Source organism: Scyliorhinus torazame, chromosome 3 (assembly GCF_047496885.1).
Source record: "Scyliorhinus torazame isolate Kashiwa2021f chromosome 3, sScyTor2.1, whole genome shotgun sequence".
Classification (NCBI taxonomy): Eukaryota; Metazoa; Chordata; class Chondrichthyes; order Carcharhiniformes; family Scyliorhinidae; genus Scyliorhinus; species Scyliorhinus torazame.
This window is the reverse complement of record NC_092709.1, coordinates 263,727,877-263,753,510: the sequence shown is the minus strand read 5'-3', so window position 1 is coordinate 263,753,510 and position 25,634 is coordinate 263,727,877. Positions and strand designations below refer to the sequence as shown.

The 25,634-nt window shown below is 46.6% G+C and overlaps 1 protein-coding gene across 4 annotated transcripts in view; it reads left to right on the top strand.

Annotated features, from left to right (window-relative positions):
- The window catches only part of LOC140409091 (uncharacterized), a 185,155-nt gene that overhangs the window by 148,073 nt on the left and 11,448 nt on the right, over nucleotides 1-25,634 (top strand). For 2 of the 4 annotated variants that reach the window (XM_072497196.1, XM_072497199.1), the window contains exons 4-7: nucleotides 12,165-12,282; nucleotides 13,092-13,162; nucleotides 20,097-20,172; nucleotides 24,914-24,976. In XM_072497196.1, coding sequence (XP_072353297.1) covers nucleotides 12,165-12,282; nucleotides 13,092-13,162; nucleotides 20,097-20,172; nucleotides 24,914-24,976 — 328 coding nt within the window. Of the gene's footprint in view, nucleotides 1-12,164; nucleotides 12,283-13,091; nucleotides 13,163-20,096; nucleotides 20,173-20,742; nucleotides 20,819-24,913; nucleotides 24,977-25,634 lie in introns of all 4 variants that reach the window. The other 2 variants (XM_072497195.1, XM_072497197.1) reach the window with 1 other exon arrangement.

The window sequence follows — 25,634 nt, the reverse complement described above, 5'->3', positions numbered from 1 at the left end:
CAAACTCCACACGGATAGTGACCCGGGACCGTTTTTTATTCATTCCGGAGCAACGCTGCCCATCCCTAATTACCCTTGAACTGAGTGACTTGCTCGGATATTTCAGCGGGCAGATAAAAGTCAAATCAATTTTCTGTGGATCTGCAGTCACGTGTAGACCAGACCGCACAGGAGGAGACTGTTAAGTAAGTTAAGAGCCCATGGTGTTAAGGGTAGGATCTTCGCATGGATAGAGCGTTGACTGATGGCAGAAGGCAGTGGGGATAAAGGGGTCTTTTTCAGGATGGCAGCCGGTGACTAGTGGTGTGCCTCAGGGCCTGTGCTGGGACCACAACTTTTCACAATATACATAATGATCTGGAAGAAGGAACGGAGGGCACTATTGCTAAGTTTGCAGATGATACAAAGATCTGTAGAGGGACATGTATTAGTGAGGAAGCAGGCAGGCTGCAGAAGGACTTGAACAGGCTAGGAGAGTGGGCAAAAAAGTAGCAGATGGAATACAATGTGGAGAAGTGTGAGGTTATGCACTTTGGAAGGAGAAATGGAGGCATAGACTATTTTCTAAATGGGGAAATGCTTAGGAAATCAGAAGCACAAAGTGACTTGGGAGTCCTTGTTCACGATTCTCTTAAGGTTAACGTGCAGGTTCAGTCAGTAGTTAGGAAGGCAAATGCAGGTTCAGTCAGTAGTTAGGAAGGCAAATGCAATGTTAGCATTCATGTCGAGAGGGCTAGAATACAAGACCAGGCATGTACTTCTGAGACTATATAAGGCTCTGGTCAGACCCCATTTGGAGTATTGTGTTCAGTTTTGGGCCCTGTATCTAAGAAAGGATGTGCTGGCCTTGGAGGTTCACAAGAATGATCACTGGAATGAAAAGCTTGTCCTATGAGGAACGGTGGAAGACTCTGGGTCTGTACTCATTGGCGTTTGAAAGGATGAGGGGGGGGATCTTATTGAAGCTTATAGGATACTGCGAGGCCTGGATAGCGTGGATGTGGAGAGGATGTTTCCGCTTGTAGGAAAAACTAGAATCAGAGGTCACCATCTCAGACTAAAGGGACGATCCTTTAAAACCGAGATGAGGAGGAATTTCTTCAGCCAGAGGGTGGTGAATCTATGGAACTCTTTGCTGCAGTAGGCTGTGGAGGCCAAATCACTGAGTGTCTTTATGACAAAGATAGATAGGTTCTTGATTAATAAGGGGATCAGGAGTTATGGGGAGAAGGCAGGAGAGTGGGGGATGAGAAAAAATCAACCATGATTGAATGGCAGACCAGACTCGATGGGCCGAGTGGCCTAATTCTATTCTTGTGTCTTATGGTCTTATAAGGATGTCAAACCTTAGTGTACCTGAACAGGTAGTGTGGGGACTAGCGAATTTTCACAGTAACTTTATTGCAGTGTTAATGTAAGCCTACCTGTGACACTAATAAAGATTATTATTATTTCCTTCCCTAAAGGACATTAGTGAATCAGGTGGGGGGGTTTTTACACAACAATCCACAATGGTTTCATGGTCATCATTAGACTTTTGTTTTCAGCTTTTGTTGGATTCAAATTTCACGATCTGCCATGATGGCTCCCAGAGCATTGGGTCTCTGGATTACTAGTTCAATGAGAATACCACAAAGCCACCCTCTCCCCTGGCTAATACACAAAGAAGTGCCTGTGAGGGAGTAGGGGCAACTGATAGTTGCAGAATGTTAGTGGATGTTGAACAGTTGTGTCGACCTTCAAAGAATCCCATACAGTATAGAAATAGGTCTTTCGGCCCATTGAGTTTGCACCGACCCTCTGAAAGAGCCCCCTACCCAGGCCCGATACCATATCCCCACCTAACTGTTGAACACTAAGGGGCAATTTATCATGGCCAATCTACCTAAGCTGCACATCTTTGGACTGTGGGAGGAAACCCACGCAGACATTGGGGGGAAAGTGCAAACTGCGCACGGTCACCCCAGGTCGGCATTGAGCCCGGGTCCCTGGTGCCGTGAGGCAGCCGTGCTAGCCACCGTGCCAACCTTGTTTACAATATTGTTTATATCCAGGTGGTAGCCTCTTAAAACAGCTTTTTGGAAAAATTTTACTCTGGTTCTGTTATATATCTTCCAAGTACAATTTAATATCTCCATGTTCAGTTGTGTCTTTCCTTGTAGCTTCAACTGTCATTCAGTGAAATCCGATGTTTTCAATGGTTCTTCGTTATTTGTTGTTTGCTCTTATACAGGAGTATTGACAGTTATTGAACGACGAACAGTGCATAAAGTTTTGGACAGCTAATGTCCTGGAGCCTATCCTGTAGCATTTTTTTTAAGCTTTTATATACTTTTTTGTTTCAAAGGCATTTGAAAAAGAACTACGGAGGGTAATTCAATGCTGGTACTATGGCTGACCCAGTAGTAGATCTTAATTGTGAAATTCAAATGAAGTTAGAGCTGTACTGAAGGTCCTACTAATCTTTTGTGCATTGCTTAAAGCTTCCACCCCCATAAGCCTGTACATGCAGGTCAAAGGCATGGACTGGAATTCTCCGGCCGTTGATGTTGGTGGGATTCTCTGCTCCTGTTGGAGACAGGAGAATCCTACCCATGGAGTTTTATTGCACGAGTCGTGTATCTAGTTTTGTGCGTTTTACTGTGATTGTGATGTCTGGTAGTGAGACTGGAAAATATAGTTAGAATGAGAAATTAGAACCGTAACACTTCCGGTGGTGGCCATGGAGGAGTAGGTTGCACATTTAATAGCTCCCACCTGTGATGGACTTTTGGACCTTCTCTTTCCCCCCCCCCCCCCCTGTTTTTTTCCAGATTTTATGGGATAAATCAGTGAAGAGTGAGACGGTGAGGAGAAATCCCCGTCTGGTGTTTGGAGAATTAGACCAGAAGTGTCCGTGTGAGAAGACAAAGTCCAATAAGGAAGACGCGAGCAGAGCTGGCAACCCAGGAAAGCATGGCGGAGAGCAAGGGCTGCGGGGGGACGGCACAGTGGTCAACGGAGCAGCTGGTGAAGTTTTTTGCAGATTGCTTCGCCAAGCTGAAGGAGGACACGCTGGACCCGATTTAAGGCTTCGATTGATCAAGTGGTGCAGAATCAAGAGACCCACGGAAGAGCGATCCAGGAGGTGGAGAAAAAGGTGTCCGAGCACGAGGAAGACATAACCGTGCTGGAGACCAAGGTGGAGATGATGAACGACCGCCAGAAAAGAATGCAGGAGAAGCTGGAGGATCTGGAGAACAGGTCCAGGAGGCAGAATCTTAGAATTGTCAGCCTCCCTGAAGGCAGTGAGGGATCGGATGTGAGGACTTATGTGACGGACATGCTGGAGAAGTGGATGGGGGCTGAGGCGTTCCCTCGGCCCCTGGAAGTGGATAGAGCGCATAGAGCCTTCGCGAAGAAGCCCCGAGCGAACGAGCCGCCGAGGGCGATGGTGATACGCTTTCACCGATTCCTGGATAAGGAACACGTTCTGCGGTGGGCCAAGAAGGAAAGGAGCAGCAAGTGGGAGAATTGAGTGCATTTATCAGGACCTGGGTGGGGATTTGGCCAAGAGGCGAGCTGGGTTTAATCGGGCAAAAATGGCCCTCTTTTTAAGAAGGGGTTGAAGTTCGGGATGTTGTACCCAGCCCATCTGTGGGTCACACATGAGGAACGGGACTTCTACTTTGAAACACCAGACGAAGTATGGACTTTTAATAAAGAAAAAAGACTGGAGACGAACTAAAAGACACTGAAGCCTTGGAGAGTGGTGATTTGTTGTGCTGGCCTGTATAGTTGCAAGTAGTGTTATGTGTAATAAGGGGGGGGGGGGGGGGGGGGGGAGGAAAGAGAGCCCCCCTCCCCCCCCCCCCCCCCTCCCGGACCAGGCTGATTACATGGAACGTCAGAGGGCTGAATGGGCCGGTCAAGAGGGCTCGCACATTTGAGGGGGCTGAAGGCAGATGTGGCAATGCTACAAGAGACGCACCTAAAGGTTATAGACCAACGAGACTGAGAAAGGGGTGGGTTGGCTGGGTTTCTCAGTGCCGAAGATAAAGTTTGCCTTAAGAGGGTCAATGGTTGGGTTCACCTCGGTGGCAGCCGTTCATCGACTTTCTCGGGGAATATTAAAATGTCAGCAGATGCAGTATTCCAAGGGGGCGGGGGGGGGGGAAAGAGGGCCGGATTGTTGTTTTATGGTTGGGGTGTGTGAAGATTGGGATGGGAGTGGAAATGTTTATTATACCACTTTTATGTTATTGTTATTATTATTAAAAACTTCCAAATACCTTAATAAAAATATTTATTTTTAAAAAAGCAATTAGAACCGTAGCTACAATCCGATGCCCCTCCAGATTTGGGGTATAGCTTAAAACACAATATTTTGCAGCAGTAGAACATAGCGAACCTGCTCTGTCTCCCTGCCTACTCCTCATTTCCCTCTATTCCCTGAGACCAAAATCAGTTTAACTCTGTCTTCAGTATATTGAATGATGTAGCACCCACCGAGAATTCCAAAGATTCACAATTCCTTTGACTGAAGTCATTTCTCTTCCCCCTCTATCCTAAATGTTCAGTCCCTTATTCTGAGACTCTGCCCCCCTTGTCCTTGATTTGCAGACCAGCAGAAATGATCTCTTGGCATCTATCTTACCTTTTTATTGGAAAATATTTTAATTCGAGTAATTTTCAAATGTGCAAAAAAGAATCGGAAGAATCAAAACAGTTCAATAAACAACTACCCCAGCTGCTCCCTGCCTCGCAATCCGCTCACCCCTCAACCCTACTTAAAGAAATCAATAAAGGGTTTCCACATCTAGGTGAACCCCTCTGCAGACCCCCTCAAAGCGAACTTGACCTTCTCTAGCCTCGGGAATTCCAGCAGGTCGCTCACCCACACTCTCACCTTGGGCGGCTCCGAGTCCCGCCACCCTAGCAAAATCTGTCTTCGGGCTATCCGGGAGGCAAAGGTCAAACCATTAGCCACTGGACTCCGGATCTTCTGACACCAAATATCGCCACCTCTGGACTCTGAGCTACCTTGGACATGTCCAAGAACCCCTACAAAAACCACCACAATCTCGGACATGCCACGTGGACATGATTCACTGGCCCCCACCCTGCACACCTAGCCTCTATCCTCACAAAGAATCTACTCATCCTTGCCACTGTCACATGAGCCCTATGTATCACTTTAAACTGAATGAGGCTTAGCCTCGCACATGACGAGGACATGTTCACCCTGCGCAAGGCTTCTGCCCACATCACGGCCCCCCAGCTCCTCCCATTGACGCTTAACATCCTCCACCAGGGCTCCCTCCCATTCTATCAACTCCTTATAGGCACCTGAGACCTTCCCCTCCCCCATTTCATCTTTCAGCAGCACCTTGTCCTGCAACCACATGGGCGGCAGCCCAGGAAAGGAGGGCACCTCCCTCCTTACAAAGTCCCAAACCTGCAGGCACCTAAAGCCATTCCCCCAGGGCAAATTATACATGTTCTCCAACACCGTGAATTTGCGCCTCTATAAACTGTCACCAAAGCGCTCAATCCTTGCCTGCTTCCAGTCCCGCCGGTGCAAACCTATGATTATCATAGATAGCACCCACACCGAGGCACCCTCCAGTCCCAGATGCTGCCTCCACTGCTCCCACATCCTTAGGGCTGACGCCACCACTGGGCTCGCGGAGTACCTGGTCGGTGAGAAAGGTAAAAATGCCAACAACAAAGCCCTCAAACACGTATCCCTACATGATGCCGCCCCACCCCCATATCCCATTTCCTAACCGTAGCAATTTTCGGCACCCAATAGTCGGTCATCATATTCAGCAACGCCAGCACCCCACCACCCCCGCTCCAAGAAAGCCCGCTGGACTGCGGGATCCTCCCCGCCCACACAAACCTAGAGATCAGCCCATTGACCTTTCTAAAAATAAAATGACTTGGGAATGAAGATTGGGAGATTCTGGGAGACGAACAGAACCTCAGCAGCAATGTAATTTTCACTGTCTGCACCCGGCCTGCCAGTGGCAGCACATCCCATCTCTTAAAATCTGCCTTCATCTGCTCCACCAGCTGAGCCAAGTTCAGTTTATCCAACTGCGGCCATCTCCGTTCCACCGGGAGACCCAGAAACCTGACCCCACCACCCTAAATAGCAACTCTCCTAGTTTCCTTTCCTGCCCCCCCTGTCCTCAATTGGAAACACCTGGCTCTTTCCCCCATATTCAATTTGTATCCTGCAAACCAACCAAAGTCCCCCAGGATCTCCATGATTCCTCCGACGCTGCCCAGTGGGTCCGAAATATACAATAGCCGGTCGTCTGCATTCAATGAGACACTGCTCAAAGCCAGCCGATCCGATACCCCGAATATGGCCTCCAGAGGACCCGGCTCAAGCCTCACATGTACCACCTTCGAAATTACCCTGAACACCCCCCTCCAGCTTTGGACAGGACCAAAGCATATGCACGTGGTTTACGCCCCTCCCCCCTCAGCCCTCGCAACATTCACAAACATCCTCTACCCCCTCAGAGTCGGCTCACCCTCGCCTTTGTGAGGTGCACCTTGTTACCAGTTTCAGCTGTATCAGCCCCAACCTCTCGCACGAAGTTGGGGCATTTGCCCTCCCCAACTCTTCCTCCCACTTTGTCTTAATCCCCTCCATCGGTGCCTTCTCTTCTCTCAGAATTGCCCCCCCCCCCCCCCCCCCCCCCCCCCCCCCGAAACACATCCTTTGATGCCCTGACTCCCTTCTCCTCCCATCTCCGAAAACTCACATCCTACTTCTTGGCTCGAATTTGTGATTCCCCCGAATCGGCATTTCCCTTGACCCCGCCCCCAGCCTAAAGTGCTGACGCAACTGCCTCCAGATTTTCAACGTCGCTACTACTATCGGACTTCCTGAATATTTCCCCAGGGCCATCGGGAATGATGCTGTTGCCAACGCCCTCAGCCCTGACCCCCTATACAGACTCTCCTCCATTCTAACCCTATGGAAGCCCCCCCTCTAACCCAGCTCCTCACCTTCTCCACGTTCGCCACCCAGTAATAATATAGTAAATTTGGAAGATCCAATCCCCCTGACTGCTGTCCTCTCTGCAACAGCACCTCTCTAATCCCAGCCACTTTCCTCTCAACTCCTCCCCCCCCCCCCCCCCCCCCCCCAATATAAAACAAGGTAATCATCTTTTCGACCTCCTTGAAAAATGCCTTTGTCAGGAAGATCGGCAGGGTCTGAAAAATAAACCAAAATCGTGGCAACAGGTTCATTTTAACCGCCTGTACCCGACCTGCCAGCGACAGAGGGAGACCATCCCACCTTGCCAGATCTGCTTTCACCCTCCCCACCAGACTAGTAATGTTATACCTATGGAGTCTTCCCCCCCCCCCCCCCATTGTCACCTGCAACCCCAGATGTCTAAAGTGTGTCCCCACCCTACGGAATGGTGCCCCCCCCCCCCCCCCCCCAATCCCTGGCCAAGACACCACAAAATATTCACTTTTGTCTAAATTTAGTTTATTTCCAGAAAAAGACAAACATTCGAAGCAGCTCCAATATGCCCCCCATCGACACACTCTGTTCCGATGCACACAACAGCAAGTCGTCCGCATACAAAAATACCCAATGTTCTACCCTCCCCCACCCCCGCACTATCCCTTTCCACTCCTCATCAATGTGATGGCCAACGGCTTAATTGCAAGCGCTAAAAATAGGGGGAAATGGGACACCCTTGCCTGGTCCCAAGGTGCAGAGCAAAATAACCCAAATTCGTGTGGACACTCGCCCTCAGCTCCTTTCCCAACCTACAAATCGTGGCCCAATCCCAAACTGCTCCAGAACCGCTATCAAATACCCCCACTCTACTCGGTCATATGCCATTCATATGCCATCTTGGTCCAAGCAAGGAGTCAGGAGGGCTAGAAGGGGTCATGAAAAGGCATTGGCAAATAGGGTTAAGGAAAATCCCAAGGCTTTTTACACTTACATAAAAAGTAAGAGGGTAGCCAGGGAAAGGGTTGGCCCACTGAAGGATAGGCAAGGGAATCTATGTGTGGAGCCAGAGGAAATGGGCGAGGTACTAAATGAATACTTTGCATCAGTATTCACCAAAGAGAAGGAATTGGTAGATGTTGAGTCTGGAGAAGGGGGTGTAGATAGCCTGGGTCACATTGTGATCCAAAAAGACGAGGTGTTGGGTGTCTTAAAAAATATTAAGGTAGATAAGTCCCCAGGGCCGGATGGGATCTACCCCAGAATACTGAAGGAGGCTGGAGAGGAAATTGCTGAGGCCTTGACAGAAATCTTTGGATCCTCGCTGTCTTCAGGGGATGTCCCGGAGGACTGGAGAATAGCCAATGTTGTTCCTCTGTTTAAGAAGGGTGGCAGGGATAATCCCGGGAACTACAGGCCGGTGAGCCTTACTTCAGTGGTAGGGAAATTACTGGAGAGAATTCTTCGAGACAGGATCTACTCCCATTTGGAAGCAAATGGACGTATTGGTGAGAGGCAGCACGGTTTTGTGAAGGGGAGGTCGTGTCTCACTAACTTGATAGAGTTTTTCGAGGAGGTCACTAAGATGATTGATGCAGGTAGGGCAGTAGATGTTGTCTATATGGACTTCAGTAAGGCCTTTGACAAGGTCCCTCATGGTAGACTGGTACAAAAGGTGAAGTCACACGGGATCAGGGGTGAACTGGCAAGGTGGATACAGAACTGGCTAGGCCATAGAAGGCAGAGGGTAGCAATGGAGGGATGCTTTTCTAATTGGAGGGCTGTGACCAGTGGTGGTCCACAGGGATCAGTGCTGGGACCTTTGCTCTTTGTAGTATATATAAATGATTTGGAGGAAAATGTAACTGGTCTGATTAGTAAGTTTGCAGACGACACAAAGGTTGGTGGAATTGCGGATAGCGATGAGGACTGTCTGAGGATACAGCAGGATTTAGATTGTCTGGAGACTTGGGCGGAGAGATGGCAGATGGAGTTTAACCTGGACAAATGTGAGGTAATGCATTTTGGAAGGGCTAATGCAGGTAGGGAATATACAGTGAATGGTAGAACCCTCAAGAGTATTGAAAGTCAAAGAGATCTAGGAGTACAGGTCCACAGATCACTGAAAGGGGCTACACAGGTGGAGAAGGTAGTCAAGAAGGCATACGGCATGCTTGCCTTCATTGGCCGGGGCATTGAGTATAAGAATTGGCAAGTCATGTTGCAGCTGTATAGAACCTTAGTTAGGCCACACTTGGAGTATAGTGTTCAATTCTGGTCGCCACACTACCAGAAGGATGTGGAGGCTTTAGAGAGGGTGCAGAAGAGATTTACCAGAATGTTGCCTGGTATGGAGGGCATAAGCTATGAGGAGCGATTGAATAAACTCGGTTTGTTCTCACTGGAACGAAGGAGGTTGAGGGGCGACCTGATAGAGGTATACAAAATTATGAGGGGCATAGACAGAGTGGATAGTCAGAGGCTTTTCCCCAGGGTAGAGGGGTCAATTACTAGGGGGCATAGGTTTAAGGTGAGAGGGGCAAAGTTTAGAGTAGATGTACGAGGCAAGTTTTTTACGCAGAGGGTAGTGGGTGCCTGGAGCTCACTACCGGAGGAGGTAGTGGAGGCAGGGACGATAGGGACATTTAAGGGGCATCTTGACAAATATATGAATAGGATGGGAATAGAAGGATACGGACCCAGGAAGTGTAGAAGATTGTAGTTTAGTCGGGCAGTATGGTCGGCACGGGCTTGGAGGGCCGAAGGGCCTGTTCCTGTGCTGTACATTTCTTTGTTCTTTGTCTTTGTTGGTGTCCAATGTCACAGCAACCTCTGACTCCTTCCCCTCCGCCGGCGCCATAACCACGTTCAATACCTTTCCAATGAAAAGAGCTGCCTCCCCTTCACAAATCCAGTCTGATCTTCACCTATCACCTTCGGGAGGCACTCCTCCAACCTACCTGCCAATACCTTCGCCAACACCTTTGCGCCCACATTCAAAAGTGATATGGGCCTATACGACCACATTCTTTCGGATCCTTATCCTTCTTGAGCAACAGGAAGATCGATGCCTGCCCCAGAAGTCTCTGGCAACACCCCCTTCCCTATCACCTCCTCAAACATCCCCACCATCAGCGGCGCCAACCTATCTTTAAATTTCTTGTAATACTCCACCGGAAACCCATCTGGCCCAGCTACCTTCCCTGCCTGCATCCTCCCAATCGCATCTTTTATCTCCTGCTCCGCTATCGCCCCCTCCAATATGGCCCTGTACTCCTCCCCCAACCTCGGGTATTCCAAACCATCCCGGAATTCCTGCATCTCCCGATCCTCCCCAGGTGACTCCGACCTATACAATCTCTCGTAAAACTCCTCAAACGCCCTATTAATTTGATCTGGAGCCACCACTAACTTCCCTGCCCTATCCCGTACCTGAAAACATTTCCTTCGCCGCTGCCTCTCTCCGAAGTTGACCTGCCCGCATGCTTCCTGCCTTCTCTCCATACTCGTAGACAGCTCCTCTCGCCCGCCTCAATTGGCGCACCGCTTTTCTTGTGGACAGCCAGTCCAAACTCACCTGACCTGCAACTTGTTCCTCTTTTCCAACAGTGTTGGATCCACATTCTCTGCATACCTCCTGTCCACTACGATGCCAATAACTTGGTGTCCATCTTCAATAGTGATGTCAGGCTATGGCCCACACTGCTCCGGATCCTTGACCTTTTTTAATATCAGGGAGGTGGAAACCTGCAACAATGTAGGGAAGTTCCCCCTTCTCCCATGCTTCATTATACACCCTCACCAGCAGTGGCCTCTGGTCCGCCCCAAACTTTTTATAAAACTCCATCGGGAAACCGTCTGATCCCGGAGCCTTCCTTGCCTGCATGCCCCCCCATACTAATCATCACCTCTCTCAGCCCAATTGGGTTCCCTCGTCCCTGAACCAGCCCCTTCATTTTGGGGAAATTCCAACCCATCCAGAAACCGCCACACTCCTCCGTAACCCGTCGGAGGCTCCGACTTGTAGAGCCTCCTATAGAACGCCTCGAACACTCCAGTCACCCCCTCCGGGTTCATCACCATTGTACCCTTATCATCCCTAACTCTATCAATCTCCTTCACCACCTTCTGCTTTCTCAACTGATGGGCCAGCATACTACTCGCCTTTTCTCCATACCCATACTCTGCTCCTCTGGCTTTCCACAGCTGCCCCACCATCTTCCCTGCAGAAACTCCCCCAAACTCCATCCAGCACCTCTCCTTCTTCAGCAACTCTGCTTCCGAATATATCCTGTCCAGCCTCCAAATCTCTCCCACCTGTCTTGCCTTCTCCCAATGCGCCCAAATTGATATACACTCCCCCTGACTACAGCCTTCCACAACGTGGCAGCTGTGACCTTCCCCGTGTCGTTCAGCTCCATGTGGCCCCACTATGGCAGCCCTCACCTCTCGCACCACCTCATCCACCAGCAACCCCACATCCAGCCTCCACTGCAGGCGCTGTCTCTCTTTCTCTTCCCCCCCCCCCCCCCCCCCCCCCCCGGGCCACCCACAAATCCACCCAGTGTGGCGTGTGGTCGGAAACCACAATCGCTGAATACTATCGGCCACCCCCGCCAGCAACGTCTTGTCCAACACAAAAAGTCAAACCAGGAGTACACCCGGTGCACTTGGGGGGAAGTATGAAAACTCCTTCGCCCTCGGCCTCCCAAACCCCCATGGATCTAACCCCACCATGCACTCGTTGTTTTATTATGTTATAGGTGCTTTGTAAATGTGCATTATGCAACCACTGGGTTTGCCACAATCTACCTGCCTTGGCAAATGCTTCAAATAGGTCAAACATTTCTAAATGACCCTCTTATGGACTGATCTGATCTCTTCACACATTTTCTCTACTGAGCAGTACTGCACTCCAGTATGCTTCACCCGAAGCCTGTGTCTTTATTTACATTATGTATTTATGTTTGCCCTATTTTTGTTAATGTACGAAATGACATGTCTGGACTGTACGCAGAACAATACTTTTCACTGTACCTCGGTACACCTGACAATAAGCAAATGTCGCAGCAGTCTGCACAAACGCTTACCATTCCCGCCAGTGGTTTTTATTTACAGTTTGGATTTTTACTTTTGGTTCCAATGCAGCTCCCTGATGTACTGGCAATAATGACTTGTCTTTCTGCAGAGGAATGAAAGTTGTGGAGAGCAAAGTCTTGAAGGCTGAGGAAATAATGGAAATGCAAGAGGTGCAGCTGAAGGAAGCTAAACATATTGCAGAGGATGCAGACCGCAAATTTGAAGAGGTAACCTTTTTCCACTCGCCCTTTCCTGTCCTCTGTACTGCTGTACAGTTGCACTGTTGTCTGGCATCTCCCAAGTGAACATGTTGCATGTATAGGCATAGGCAGTTAGATTATTCTGTCACCATACAGAGAAAGGATATCCCAGGTAAGCTCAATCCTATTCATGCCCACTATTCACATACTGAGGCCGGGAACAAAATGAGGCAGACAAAAAGGATATTCTAGCCACGTTTTGATAACCCAAGTGGCCAAGAGGAATCCTAGCCAAGTTTTCTTTTGTCTTTCTATCTCATAGTGCAGCGCTCGTCAGTAACACCTGTACCACAGCCCTTGTTGAGATTGGTGAATTTGGTTCGGGGCAGGAACTGACATGGATGTTTGGCTCACTGGATGATGCATTCTCTAACTTTAGGGTTCCTGATGGAACCTAAATTAATAAAAGCATAATATTGCAGATGCTGGAAATCCAAAATAAAAACAGAAAATGCGAGATAAACTCTGGTCTGGCAACATCTGAGGAGAGAGATACGCAGAGTTAATGTTTCGGATCTAAATGAGCCTTCTACACCACAGTTCTGTACAATCTACTGAACTGTTGGTGGAGAAGCATCATGTAGATCTGAAACATTAAACTTCATTTCTCTCCAAATATGCTGACAGACCTGCTGAGTTTATCCAGCACTTTCTTATTTACATTGATATTGACTGGTTTAATTTCAGTCGGTATTAAAAGGCACTTTACCATCAAATGGGGTTTAATTCAATTTAATATTCTTGGTCAGAATTGAGTTTTTCCTGGCTTCTTGCAGGTGGCACGAAAACTTGTCATCCTTGAAGGTGAGCAGGAACGAACTGAGGAGCGTGCAGATCAGTCAGAAAGGTAATTTTGAATTCTGTAAATGTTTTGTTGTTAACAACTAAGAACTGTAGCTGTTAGAAAGGGCCACAGGAGTCCAATGGTGTGTATAAATAGAAGGTGATGATTTTTAATCTGAATCAACCCATTGAACTTTATCATTCTGACATTGTGTTAGTCTACAAATTTGTGTTTAATACATATTGGCATCACTAAAAGAAACATACACCATCAGATGCTAAAAGCCTTGTTAGCAAAAAAAACTCAGGATGCTGAGTAAATTTTCTGTTTGACAATATTTTTGTTTTTAACATTTTTTACATAAGTAAGAGTTAAATAATAAAGCATGTATCAACAGCCTCAACAAACCATATCGAAGAAAATCTCCCCCCCCCCGATCCTTCCCTTCAAATGCAATATCTTCTGCGATACAACTTGTCAATTGCTCCCCTCATCTCGAACGTAACCTTCTCCAGATGTAAAATCTCCAAGTCACCCAGCCATGCTGCGGCACTGCGCAGTGCTGCCTGCCTCCAACTCGGCAGGATCCACCATCGAGCCATTAACAAAGCAAATGCCAATGCATTCACCATCACACCCATCCTCTGTTCCGGCTGGTCTGACACCTCAAATATAGCAACTAATGGGCAAGGCTCCAAATCCACATTCAAAATTGCTGATTGTTGTTTAAAATAGGGACCCCAAAAACCCACCAACTTGGGGTAGGACAGGAATATGTGTGCATGGTTCGCAGCCCCTCTGCAACACCACTCGCACCTATCCTCAACCCCTCAAAAAACCCACTCATTCTGCCCTTGATGAGATGTGCCCTGAACACTATCTTGAATTGTATCAAACTTAACCGTGTGCAGGATGACGAAGCATTCACCCTACAGAGAGACTTCCTCCACAGCACCACCTCAAAAATGGGACCCAGCTCCTCCTCCCACATAGCTGCCTTCTCCTCCACTGAAACATGGTCCTCCCCATGATCCATCCATATACCCTGGACGTGCTGTCCTCCTCTGACCTTGCACAAGAAACCATCCTTTCCAACAAAGTGGACGGTGGGGCTGCCGAGAATGTCGAGACAGTTTGCCAGGTCCCCTCCGCCCCAGCCTTGAGATACTGGCAGAGCTGCCGCCATATCTTAACATGGAGATGACCACTGGATTTGATGAATACTTTGCTGGGATGAATGGCAGAGTAGCCGTTGCCAACATCTCCAGGCACGATCCCGTACCCAGACAACATCGTGCTCCCAAACCAACTCAACACCTCCACAACGGGTTCAGGAGCGCCAACACTCCTGCCTGTCTCTCCCTCTGTAAGACCCCCGCCCCGCCCCCTTGTCCAAAACCGAGACTGTCGCCATGCCCATATAAAACCCGTTATAAGCCGCTTCAGCCCAGAAAAATGATTTGGGCTGGAAGACCGGAGAACAAGAACACGAATCTCGGCAAGATATTCATCTTAATTGTTTGCACCCGGCCCGCCAGAGACAATGGAAGGCTGTCCCATCTCTGCAATTCCAGCCTCACCCTACTCACCAAACTAGTGAAGTTCAGCTTGCGAAGCCGGACCCAGTCCCATGCCACCTGGACTCCCAGATAGTGAAAGCTAGTCCCAGCACAGCAAAAAGGCAGCCCCTCTCTCACCGGCTCAAGGGGCCAACCACAACAAACTCAATCTTCCCAACATTCAACTTGTACACCAAAATAGAATCAAACCTCTCCAATATCTCCATAATATCGCCCATCACTATCCCCAGGTCACTTGCATACAACAAGAGATCATCGGTGTACAGAGACACAGCCCCCCACAAACCCTCTCCACTTGTCCGAGCCCCTCGAGGCATCATGCCAATGGCTCAATCACCAACATGAACAACAGCGGAGACATCTTTACAAAGCTCGTCTGGGGCGTCACGGTGGTGCAGTGGTTAGCACTGCTGCCTCACGGCGCTGAGGACCCGGGTTCGATCCCGGCCCCGGATCATTGTCAGTGTGGAGTTTGCACATTCTTCCCCTGTTTGCATGGGTATCACCCCCACAACCCAAAAGATGTGCAGGCAAGGGCATTGGCCACACTAAATTGCCCCTTAAATCAAAGCCCGTCTGCATCTCTCCCATAACCTCTGGAAGACATGGCTGCAACCTTAACACAGAACCTTTACCAGGAGTTTTGCATCCACATTAAGCAGAGAAATCGGCTGATACAGCCCAAACTCTTGAGATCCTTATCCTTCTTTAAAAGGAGGGAGATAGAAGTCTGCCCCAACGCTTCCGGAAGAGAACTCCGTGCCAGTGAACCATTAAACACTCCCAATATCAGGCCTGCTGATCCCCAAACATTTATAAAATTCTACCGGGAACCCACCTGGTACCGATGCCTTCCCAGCCTGCATCTTTCCAAAGCCGTACGCACCTCCTCCAATCCCAACGGTGCCTCCAGACCTTCCCGCAACTCCTCCTCTACCTGAGGAAACCCCTCTTAAAAACCCCAACACGCCTTGTTCGTTCTCAGTCCCCAAATCTTTGGAATAGGAAAAACCCTTGCCCTCTTCACTGGCGACCCCTTGCCCTCCCTGCACGTTCCAGCTGATCAACCTTGTCGGGGGTTTCTCACCCCCCTCCCCTTTGAGTCAACCATCAGCACTGCAATTTAGCATTCGCCCCAAATTCCAAGATCTCGGACAGACCCACCTAAAATGGCCACCGCCCTACCCCCAAGGTGAGACAAAGAACAAACCTTGGATGCTGGTAGCATCCCCAGCCTCCCAAACAAACAGCTTGGCCCATTATAACCCACCCAACTAGGCTCTAACAAACTGCAGCCTCTCCTCTTTTACCCCCCCCCCCCCCATATCCCCTGATAACTAGCAAAGTGACCCCCAGCCAAGGCCCTCCTCCAATACCCCCTCAGAAACAACAACCACTCCATTACTTCTGGCCCAAACACCTCACCATTGTTAACAAGCCTCTTTTCCATCCGAAACATTAGTTTCACATGCCACTGAAGCAGGTAAAAAGGCTTGCACAAATTATGACCCTGCAGATACCACGCATTACCATCCCCCTAACTTAATTAAAACCACCTCTTCAAACAAGGTTAAAAACACATAAGCCAAAAAGGCACAATAGCATAAGTACAGAGCACAAGCATCCCCCCTCTCTTCATACACAGAGTCCCAAATGGTCCATCTCACAGCAGTGGCCTCGAGCTCTTCCCCTGGTGAAGGCCTCTGCTTGCTCCAGTGTATCGAAAAAATTATTCTTCAAATCCATGGTGACCTTCAACCTTGCAGCATACACCATTCTGAATCGCACGCCCTTACTCTAGAAAACAGCCTTCACCCTGTTGAAGGCCGCACGCTCTTCGCCAGCTCAGCCCAATGTCCTGATGTACCTGCACAGTGCACTTGTCCCAGTCGCTATTCCGGAACCTTTTCACCCACTCCAAGACCTGCTCCTTCTGTTGGTAGTTATGAAATCGGCTCATTCGGCCTTGGCTTTTGCCTGATCACCCAGTGAGCTCTGTCCAATTGGAGGGAGAACACCTCCTCCCTTCCCTCCAACCGAGAAAACATCTCTGAAAAATACTGTCGGCTTCGAACCCTCCAGCAGCCCCATTAACCCGAGGTCTAACTGCCTTGACCTGTTCTCCAGATCCACTGTCTTCAACCTCAGGCCTTTGTTGCTATCCGCCACCACCAGCAACTCTGTCTCCAATGAGGCAAGTCAATCCTCGTGCTGCAACAGGGCCTCCTCCACACCCTTCAAAGTCTCGCCCTGGGTTAACCACGTTCAAGGTGTTTGCCAACTGCTTCCGAATCAGGCGCAGAGCCACCTCGACAGTGGCTTTAAAGGATTCCTTTAACTCCTTGCCCTGTCGCTCAAACTGCCAATGTGTTTGTTTGCCAAATTTCTCCAGCTCCTGTGCCATCACTACAGCCACTGTGTCTAAAGTAATGGGCACGGTGGCCATCTTCCCTCCTTCGATGGACTACCCTCCTGAGCTTTCTTCAAGTTGACTCTGTTTTCGACATGGCTTGTCGAGGAACAGCTCGGTAACCCCACAATGGGCGTGTGGTCATTAAAAACGATGGGTAAAAGGGAAAGGCGTCTTGTTCTTGTACGATGTCACCAGAAGTCCCCATGCTAAGTAAATTGAAGGAGCAGATACAGATTTTTAATTAGTAATGGGTTGAAGGGTTATGGCGAGCGGGCAGGAAAGTGGAGTTGAGGCATAGAGGAGATCAGCGATGATCGTATTGAATGGACTCGAGGGGCTGAATTGCCTAATTCTGCTCCTCGTTCTTGTATTCTAAGCAACCTAGGCTACTTGGTGAGTGCACAAGTGGCCGATGTGTCAGGTGAGCAGTCGAGAGCAAAAACCCTGTCTGAGGTTTTTATTTAATTTCTTTTTTAATCCTCTCTTCCTCTTCTCTTTTCCCCCTACCCATCCTCCGTGACCTGCAAAACCCAGTGAAGTGAAGGCCAATTTCAAGCCCTTTCCACCTCCCCATGCAGATGAATTAATTGTATTGAGCTTCAGCCTGTCGCTGATCTCAGCTCGAGATTAGATAAAATCATTGAAGCATTTGTAGATATTTGTGAATAGTCATCAATGTAGCTTAGATATGCTTTTATTTCTTGAATTCATTATGTATTTTTTGATAACCGATTAGTTGGAGCATGTTACAGGTACACAACCAGAAGGGTGAAATTTTTTATGTAAATCACAATTACAAAATTGAAGTGAGTTTATTTGTGTTCTCCTGAACTGATCGGCTATTTACTTGGAGCATGCTCCAGTCGATCTGTTGAGGGGGGTGGGGGGAAAGGATTTTGCAAGTGTACATTTTGCTGGTGATGAATGGCATGGCAGGCCCTTGTGATTGAAATGGGTGTGCACCACATTATTTTGAGCTCTGCTGCTGATGGGTTTCTAGAAACCGAGGGAGAGTGTTATCTAAGAATGTAACTGCTGTGCATGTTTTCTTTTTATGAAATGATGGTTAAGTAAACTGGATTATTAATCTAACATCTTGAATATTGCTGAAAAGATGAACACGTGTTGCTGAAGCTTTTCATATTGCACTCATCAGGACAAATGCTGGGCGACACGGTGGCACAGTAGTTAGCACTGCTGCCTCACGGCACAGAGGTCCTGGGTTCGATCCCAACCACGGGTCACTGTCCGTGTGGAGTTTGCACATTCTCCCCAGGTCTGCGTGGGTCTCTTCCACAACGCAAAAGATATGTAGGGTAGATGGATTGGCCATGCTAAATTGCCCCTTAATTGGGGGGAAAGAAATAATTGGGTACTCTAAATTTATAAAAAAGAAATTGGGACAAATGCAAGAATGCTGGCCCGGAGCAACATATGGATAGGAGAGATATACACTCGTGGTAGGGGGGGCTGTTGCTTTCTTCATGACAACTCCATGATCAATCAGTCAATTTGCCAACCAATCGACAACCTTTTCTCGTGTAGTAAAAATGATTGTGCTTGTTTGAAATTTGACATTCTTATGTTTGTCCTACTAAGGGTGGCACAGTGGTTGACACTGTTACATCACTGTGCCGAGGATCAGGGTTCGATCCCGACCCTGAGTCACTGTCTCACCCCCACAACCCAAAAAGATGTGCAGGGTAGGTGTATTTGCCACGCTAAATTGCCCCTTAATTGGAAGCATTTTTTAAAAAGGGGAAAAAACGTTTGTCCTGATCAATGCAAGATGAAAAGCTTCAGCATCGCTCTCTTTAGCAATAATCTAACATCTCCTTGACTGGGATTGAGATAAATACTGCATCAGATCTGCTTCAACTTAAAAGCTGAACCAAAACATACCTGGCATCCCAAGTTATATACTTTTAGGATTTTTGATTTTAGCAGCTTTCTATTGAACCCACTAATTGGCCATTGTTTAAATTCAAAATGTAAAAATTAGCCCTATAACTTTTTTCATTTTTAACCTTACCACGGAATAATTTACGCGCACAAGCAAGCAAAGGGTGGCGCAGTGGTTAGCACTGCTGTCTCATGGCACTGAGGACCGGGTTCGATCCTGGCCCTGAGTCACTGTCCGTGTGGAGTTTGCACATTTTCCCCTTGATGTGTGAGCCTCAGCCCCACAACCCAGAGATGTGCAGGGTAGGTAGATTGGCTGTGCTAAATTGCCCCTTAATTTGGAAAAAAAAGAACTGAGCACTTTAAATTTAGGAAAAAAAACAAAAGCAAATATAGCTATGGCAAATTTTGATTGGTTTATAATTTTTGCTAGTTCTCCCATAGTTTCCTGTGCAGAATACAATGGCTGCACTGTAACTCCCCAAGTGCCAGCTGCTTGTTAAGATTTTATCAAAATGGTCATTCAATTTAGACAACAAGTATCCATGGTCTGTTGTATCATGAGAAGCTCCACCATCTAGCTGGACACAGATCCCTCCCCGCCCACAACCCTTTGGCTACTAACTATGCTGAGAAAAGTTACCTAGCCTGGTCCCTGATCTCCATTTGCTGACCAGATGATTTGAGGAATTGCTTTATTGTGTTTAAACGTTGTTACCTTTTTTTGTATAGTTGAGAAACCGAATGAAAGTCCAGTGGTGAATAGCCCTCGTACATCTCCCACCCATGTTTCTTTTACAATACGTGGAATGCCTATTTGTGCTCATTGCAACATTTAGGAACTTTTATGTGAGCAGGAAAGGGCGAGTAGCTTTTAAACTACTTCTGCTACATTATTACTGGGAATTCACAAACTATCCTTTGCAGTTTTATTTTTTAATTTGGATCTGTTTCAGTAGATATTTCAATTCCCATTATTCTGTACAATTTGGTGAATATACTAACGATGGTGGGCACGGTTTTCTTTTCCCCCCTGTTGAATTGCATGCTGAATACTCCCCGGGATTTGTCTGTTCCACTCCCTTACTGTGGATTAACTCAGTCGGGCGCGGCATTTGGAAGAGGAACTTAAAGTAATGGACCAGAGCTTGAAATCGCTAATGGCCTCAGAGGAAGAGGTATTATTCCCAGAAATCCACTAACTACTTCCTGTTTTCTCTTTCGATCATCTTTGTTTTCTGTGTGAGAAAATATTAAAGCTACATTCCTTCCAACCTTTGCTGCTGCTGCTGCTGCTATGCTTCCTGGTAGTTGTGTGTTTGTTTATTTCCCCCCCCAAGTGGAGACCCATAGCAGCTGAATTCTGAGATCAAGATGTGGCTTCAATACTTTCTAAGGCCTCAAGGTAACCCTAGGCCCCATTACTTCCTCCTTAGGGCTGACGGTTATCCTTATCTAAAATTTCATGAACTTAGTGTGGAGATTTGAACTAACTAGTCAATTTGTGAATTCATCCAGCTTTTATCCATGCTTTACAGCCATGCCGGGTAAGTACCCCAAGTGATCACCCAGTGCCCATGAACGTTCTGGTTTATGATCCTACTTTTTCTTTTGTTTTAAATATCCCAACCATGTCGGGGGCCTAAATTCTGAGAGGCAAAACTGTTAAGTTGCTATGGGTTTCTTGCCTCTTTCTGCATAATCTCAACCTCCTTCTTTCCCAACCCAAACTATCTTGTTCTGAACAGTAAATGTGCTGAGATTGAAGAAGAATTGAGAAATGTCACCAACAGCCTGAAGTCTTTGGAAGCGCAAACCGAAAAGGTAGGAGCATTCTGTATGCAGCTGCTTTTAAAGCCAAGGTATCCCCATAGGGCCTTCTGACAGATCCTTTAAAATTAAATCTACAGTTAAGATATTGACTAAAATTGCTTTTGGTCAGCAGTAATCTATTGTTTTTAACTTTTTTTTTAAGTTCTCGTTTATCGTAATGCAAAATACCTATTCACTAGACTGCTGGAACAAAAAGATGAACCAAAACTAAATAAATGCACTTCAGAAATGTTGCTGAGAACTGAGAGAGATTAATATTAGTAGAGAAATTGTGCTGGAAAATGGGATTGAAGGCAAATAAATCCCCAGGGCCTGAGAATCTGCATCCCAGAGTGCTTAAGGAGGTGGCTCTGGAAATAGTGGATGCATTGGTGGTCATCTTCCGGGATTCTATAGACTCTGGAACAGTCCCTGCAGATTGGAGGGTAGATAATGTCGCTCCAATATTCATAAAGGGTGGTAGAGAAAAAACGGAATTATAGACCAGTAAGCCTAACATTGGTAGTGGAGAAAATTCTTGAATCCATTATCAAGGATTTTATAGCGGAACATTTAGAAAGCAGTGGCAGGCTCAGTCAGTCGGCATGGATTTATGAAGGGGAAATCGTGCTTGACAAATCTGTTAGAATTCTTCGAAGATGTAACCAGTACAGTTGACAAGGGGGAGCCAGTCGATTTGGTATAGTTGGACTTTCAGAAGGCGTTTGACAAAGTCCCGCATAAGAGATTATTGTGAAAAATTAAAGCGCATGGGATTGGGTGAAGTGTATTGAGGTGGATAGAAAACTGATTGGCTGAGAGGAAAAGAGTAGGAATTAATGGGTCCTTTTCAAATTGGCAGGCAGTAACTACTGGGGTGCCACAGGGATTGGTGCTGGGACCCCAGCTATTCACAATATATATTCGATTTGGATGAGGGAATAAAGTGGATCATCTCAAAGATTGCAGATGATACCAAGTTAGGTGGAAGGGTGAATTGTGACGAGGATGCAGGGATCCTACAGCATGATCTGGACAGGTCGGGCGAGTGGGCAAATCAATGGCAGATGCAGTATAATTTGGGTACGTGTGAGGTTATTCACTTTGGAAGCAAAAACAGGAAGGCAGATTACTACCTGAATGGTTGTGAATTGGGAGAGGGGAGTGTCCATGTGCACCAGTCGCTGAAGGTAAGCATGCAGGTGCAGCAGGCCAATGGTATGTTGGCTTTCATTGCGAGAGGTTTCGACTACAGGAGCAGGGATGTATTTTGCAATTATACAGGGCCTTGGTGAGGCCACATCTGAAATATTGTGTGCAGTTTTGGTCTCCTTTTCTGAGGGAGGATGTTCATGCCCTCGAGGGAGTAAGCGAAGGTTTACCAGACTGATTCCAGGGATGGCGGGACTGTCATATGAGGAGAGATTGACGAGGTTAGGATTGTTCTCGCTGGAGTTCAGAAGAATGAGGGGGGATCTCTTAGAGACTTAAATAATTCTAACTGGAATAGACAGGGTAGATGCAGGGAAAATGTTCCCAATGGTGGGTTTGTCCAGAACCAGGGGTCACAGTCTGAGGATTCGGGGTAAACCATTTTGGACAGAGATGAGGAGACATTTCTCAACCCAAAGAGTGGTGAGCGTGTGGAATTCATTACCACAGGAAGTAGGTGATTCTAAAACATTGAATATATTCAAAAGGCGGGTATATATAGCACTTGGGGCGAATGGGATCAAAGGCTGTGTGGAGAAAGCAGGATTAGGCTATGGAGTTGGATGATCAGCCTCCTCCTGCTCCTATCTTCTATGTTTCTATGCCACATTTTATATGCAGGAATATGAAGATTGCAATCTGGTTGAGGGATGCAGGTGACTATTTAAAAACGGTGGATTTTATCTTTTTTATTGCATTTATTTATTTTATTCTTTCATGGGATGTGGGTGCCAGCATTTGTTGGCCGCCCCTATTTTTTTTTGCCCTTGAACTAAGTGGCTTGCTAGGCCATTTCAGAGGGGAGATAGGAGTCAACCAAATAGCTGTGGGTCTGGAGTCAAGTGTAGGCCAGATTGGGTAAGGAAGGCAGGTTTCCTTTTTTAAAAAAAGAGGACCAAAATGTTTTTTCTGACAATGGCTTCTCGTTTACTATTGCTGTGGCTAGCTTTTTATTCCAGATTATTAATTAAATTCAATTTCTACCAGTGCTGTGGTGGGATTTGGACCCTTGCCCCCAGACCTTAGCCTGGGCCTCTGGATTACAAGTCCAGTGTCATTTCCGCTTGGCTACGCCACCATCTTCGGCTCCGGTTGCAATTTTTGGTGACCGTATTTGTAAGACAAATGAAATGACATTGCTTGCTGTGGTGCAGTGGAGGACCATTTTGAGATCGTTCCACCAGCATTTGCAAAGCTGAAGGAAGAATGTAAATGACTACTGTCAGCAGTGCTGCTTTCCTCTAGACCCGGTGCAATTTGGAAGGTTCAGCACTCAAAAGTGAGATTTTAACTTGCAAGTCCCATTAATGGCAAACATGGAAATTCCAACCTGCACAAAAACAGGACAAACTCTGGGTTCCAGAGCACCATGAACTAAAGACAAAGCTATATAACATGTAATGTTTAATGTACCCTTGCACCCTCCATTTGATTGTTTTATCTTTTATAGATCCCTTAACCTGTATATAATGCTTCAAAAAGTACTGCAGTCTATAAAAATAATTGTGATCTTATTGATTTAGCTTCATATTTTCTTAGTTTTGAAGCTCAAAATACGTACAAAATAAATGGTATGATTTAAATATGGGGATACTTTTGCTTTAGTTGTCTGTGAAGCTAATAAGAATCTTTCAGCTATGTAGCAATGAAGTAAATGTCCAAGTCTGCTTTCTCCTCCAGCCCACCTTTTTCTTGTTTGAATTGCAACAACTTCTTTTGTGCTGGCTTGAGATACGGTACCGGGCTGATTGAAGATAATTACACTCTCTACCTTTTAACTTTGCCACTTTATTTTCTTACATTTTTGGAATAACTAGGATTGTTACTGATTTTGTACTGAACGTTTGGCCCTGGACAGTTTTCTCAAGTTACCATTGTCTCCTTTCTTACCTCCTTTCTTTGTTCTTTTGAGGTGAATAAAGTTTTCAATGTTTTCAACTTGTTTTAACAGTTGTACATCGTATTGTTATTGACGAAATGTGATTTTTCACCAAAACTTCACTGAAGATAGATCCGTGATTGCCACCTTCATGTGAAAATATTTAAGAACAAATCCTTTTAAATGTAGCTCTCGTAGCTGATACTCTGCTGAATCAAACCTCAGTTCATTAGTTACTACCATGACTAAGCTGCTGCTTCTCCAATGGCCAGATACATTGAACACTTTCAACCCTTTATGAAACAGTCAATGTTTTGGCATGACTGAGACTCAATAACTGACCCTTATTACCAATCAAAAACTCTGGTCAAAGTATCTTGCAGCACTCCTTGCCAGTGGCAAAGGCGAAGTATAAAATAATTATTCAGCAGTGAACATCACCGAGTACTTTCTCCAAGTGATGATATGTTCCCCAGCTGAATTCCCCAAACGAATGGTGGCTGACATTTGCCGTGGCTAATAACAGTCTGATCACTGGGTCAGTTCCTAAAAGATCTTCGGGAAAGTTGTTTGCTAACCATGTAAACCAGTAAATTGCAGAACACACTATTAATCCAATCAGACTTGTTTCTAGAGCCATAATTAACTTCAGTGCACTTCTGAGGCAAATGGGGATCATAAGTGTAATCATTACTGGGCACAAAGCTCTGCCAATGCCTTGGTTTGAGTAGGTTTTGGCACCACCAGTTCTGTCTTTCTGCACAGATACAGTGCCACCAACGTGCTGCATTTGGCAGAGTGACACAGTCCTGTTTAAACTCTTCAGGGTTGTTAATTGTTGGCTTGGGGTATCTTTTCAACTGTCCTGTCTTCGGAAGGCATATTGGAGCTATCTGATTAAAAAGATGCTTTACTTTCTTCAATGGGAATTGGATGGATATATTTTCCTTTTTGACTTCTATGGAATTAGTTGATATGGTGTGAGAAACATTTAACGTTTTAAAAATATTTCTCAGTATGCTTCGAAAGAAGATAAATATGAAGATGAAATCAAGCTGTTAACAGATAAGCTAAAAGAGGTGAGTGACGGGAATTTCTAGCATTATTTCCAATTTGAAACTAGTGTGGGATGGATTTCTGTCTGGTGGAATTTTGTTCCCTTTTTTAAATCCCCTATCGTGATTCCTGTGGGCATCACGGACCTCAATGCAGTTCTCCCATATGCACTTCCAGCAGTAAATCCGCAGACAACAATTTGGTGCACAAATACTGACTTTATTCTCCCAACCCACTGCTGCCCTGTCAGAAATCAGCTAACTGCTCCATAAAGGGGCAAAGCTATGTACTGTCATGACCCTTTCACAAGCCTCCGGAGTTGATGGCTTGAGGTGTTCAGGTGGCAAAAAAGATAGTCCTGTTCTTACAAATTCTAGAATATTGATACAAAGCCATGGGATGAAAGTTGTAAAACAAATGATTGCTGTGATTGTGTAAAATGTAGGTGCTTATCCCCTTGTGTATGGGGAGGGTGGTCATGTGGAATTGGGGTCCGTTAACATTGGCAATGAGAACAGGTTACCTGTCTGCAACTTCGCTATGGACTTGAAGGCACTTTTAGTAGATTTTGCATAAGGCATTTTTAGTATGAAGTCCCACCTTCTGATTCTTTCCAGTCCTATAGTCAGAGGGCTGTGGCATTTTATTAATATTGATGGCAATTAAATTGTAGTCCGAGCT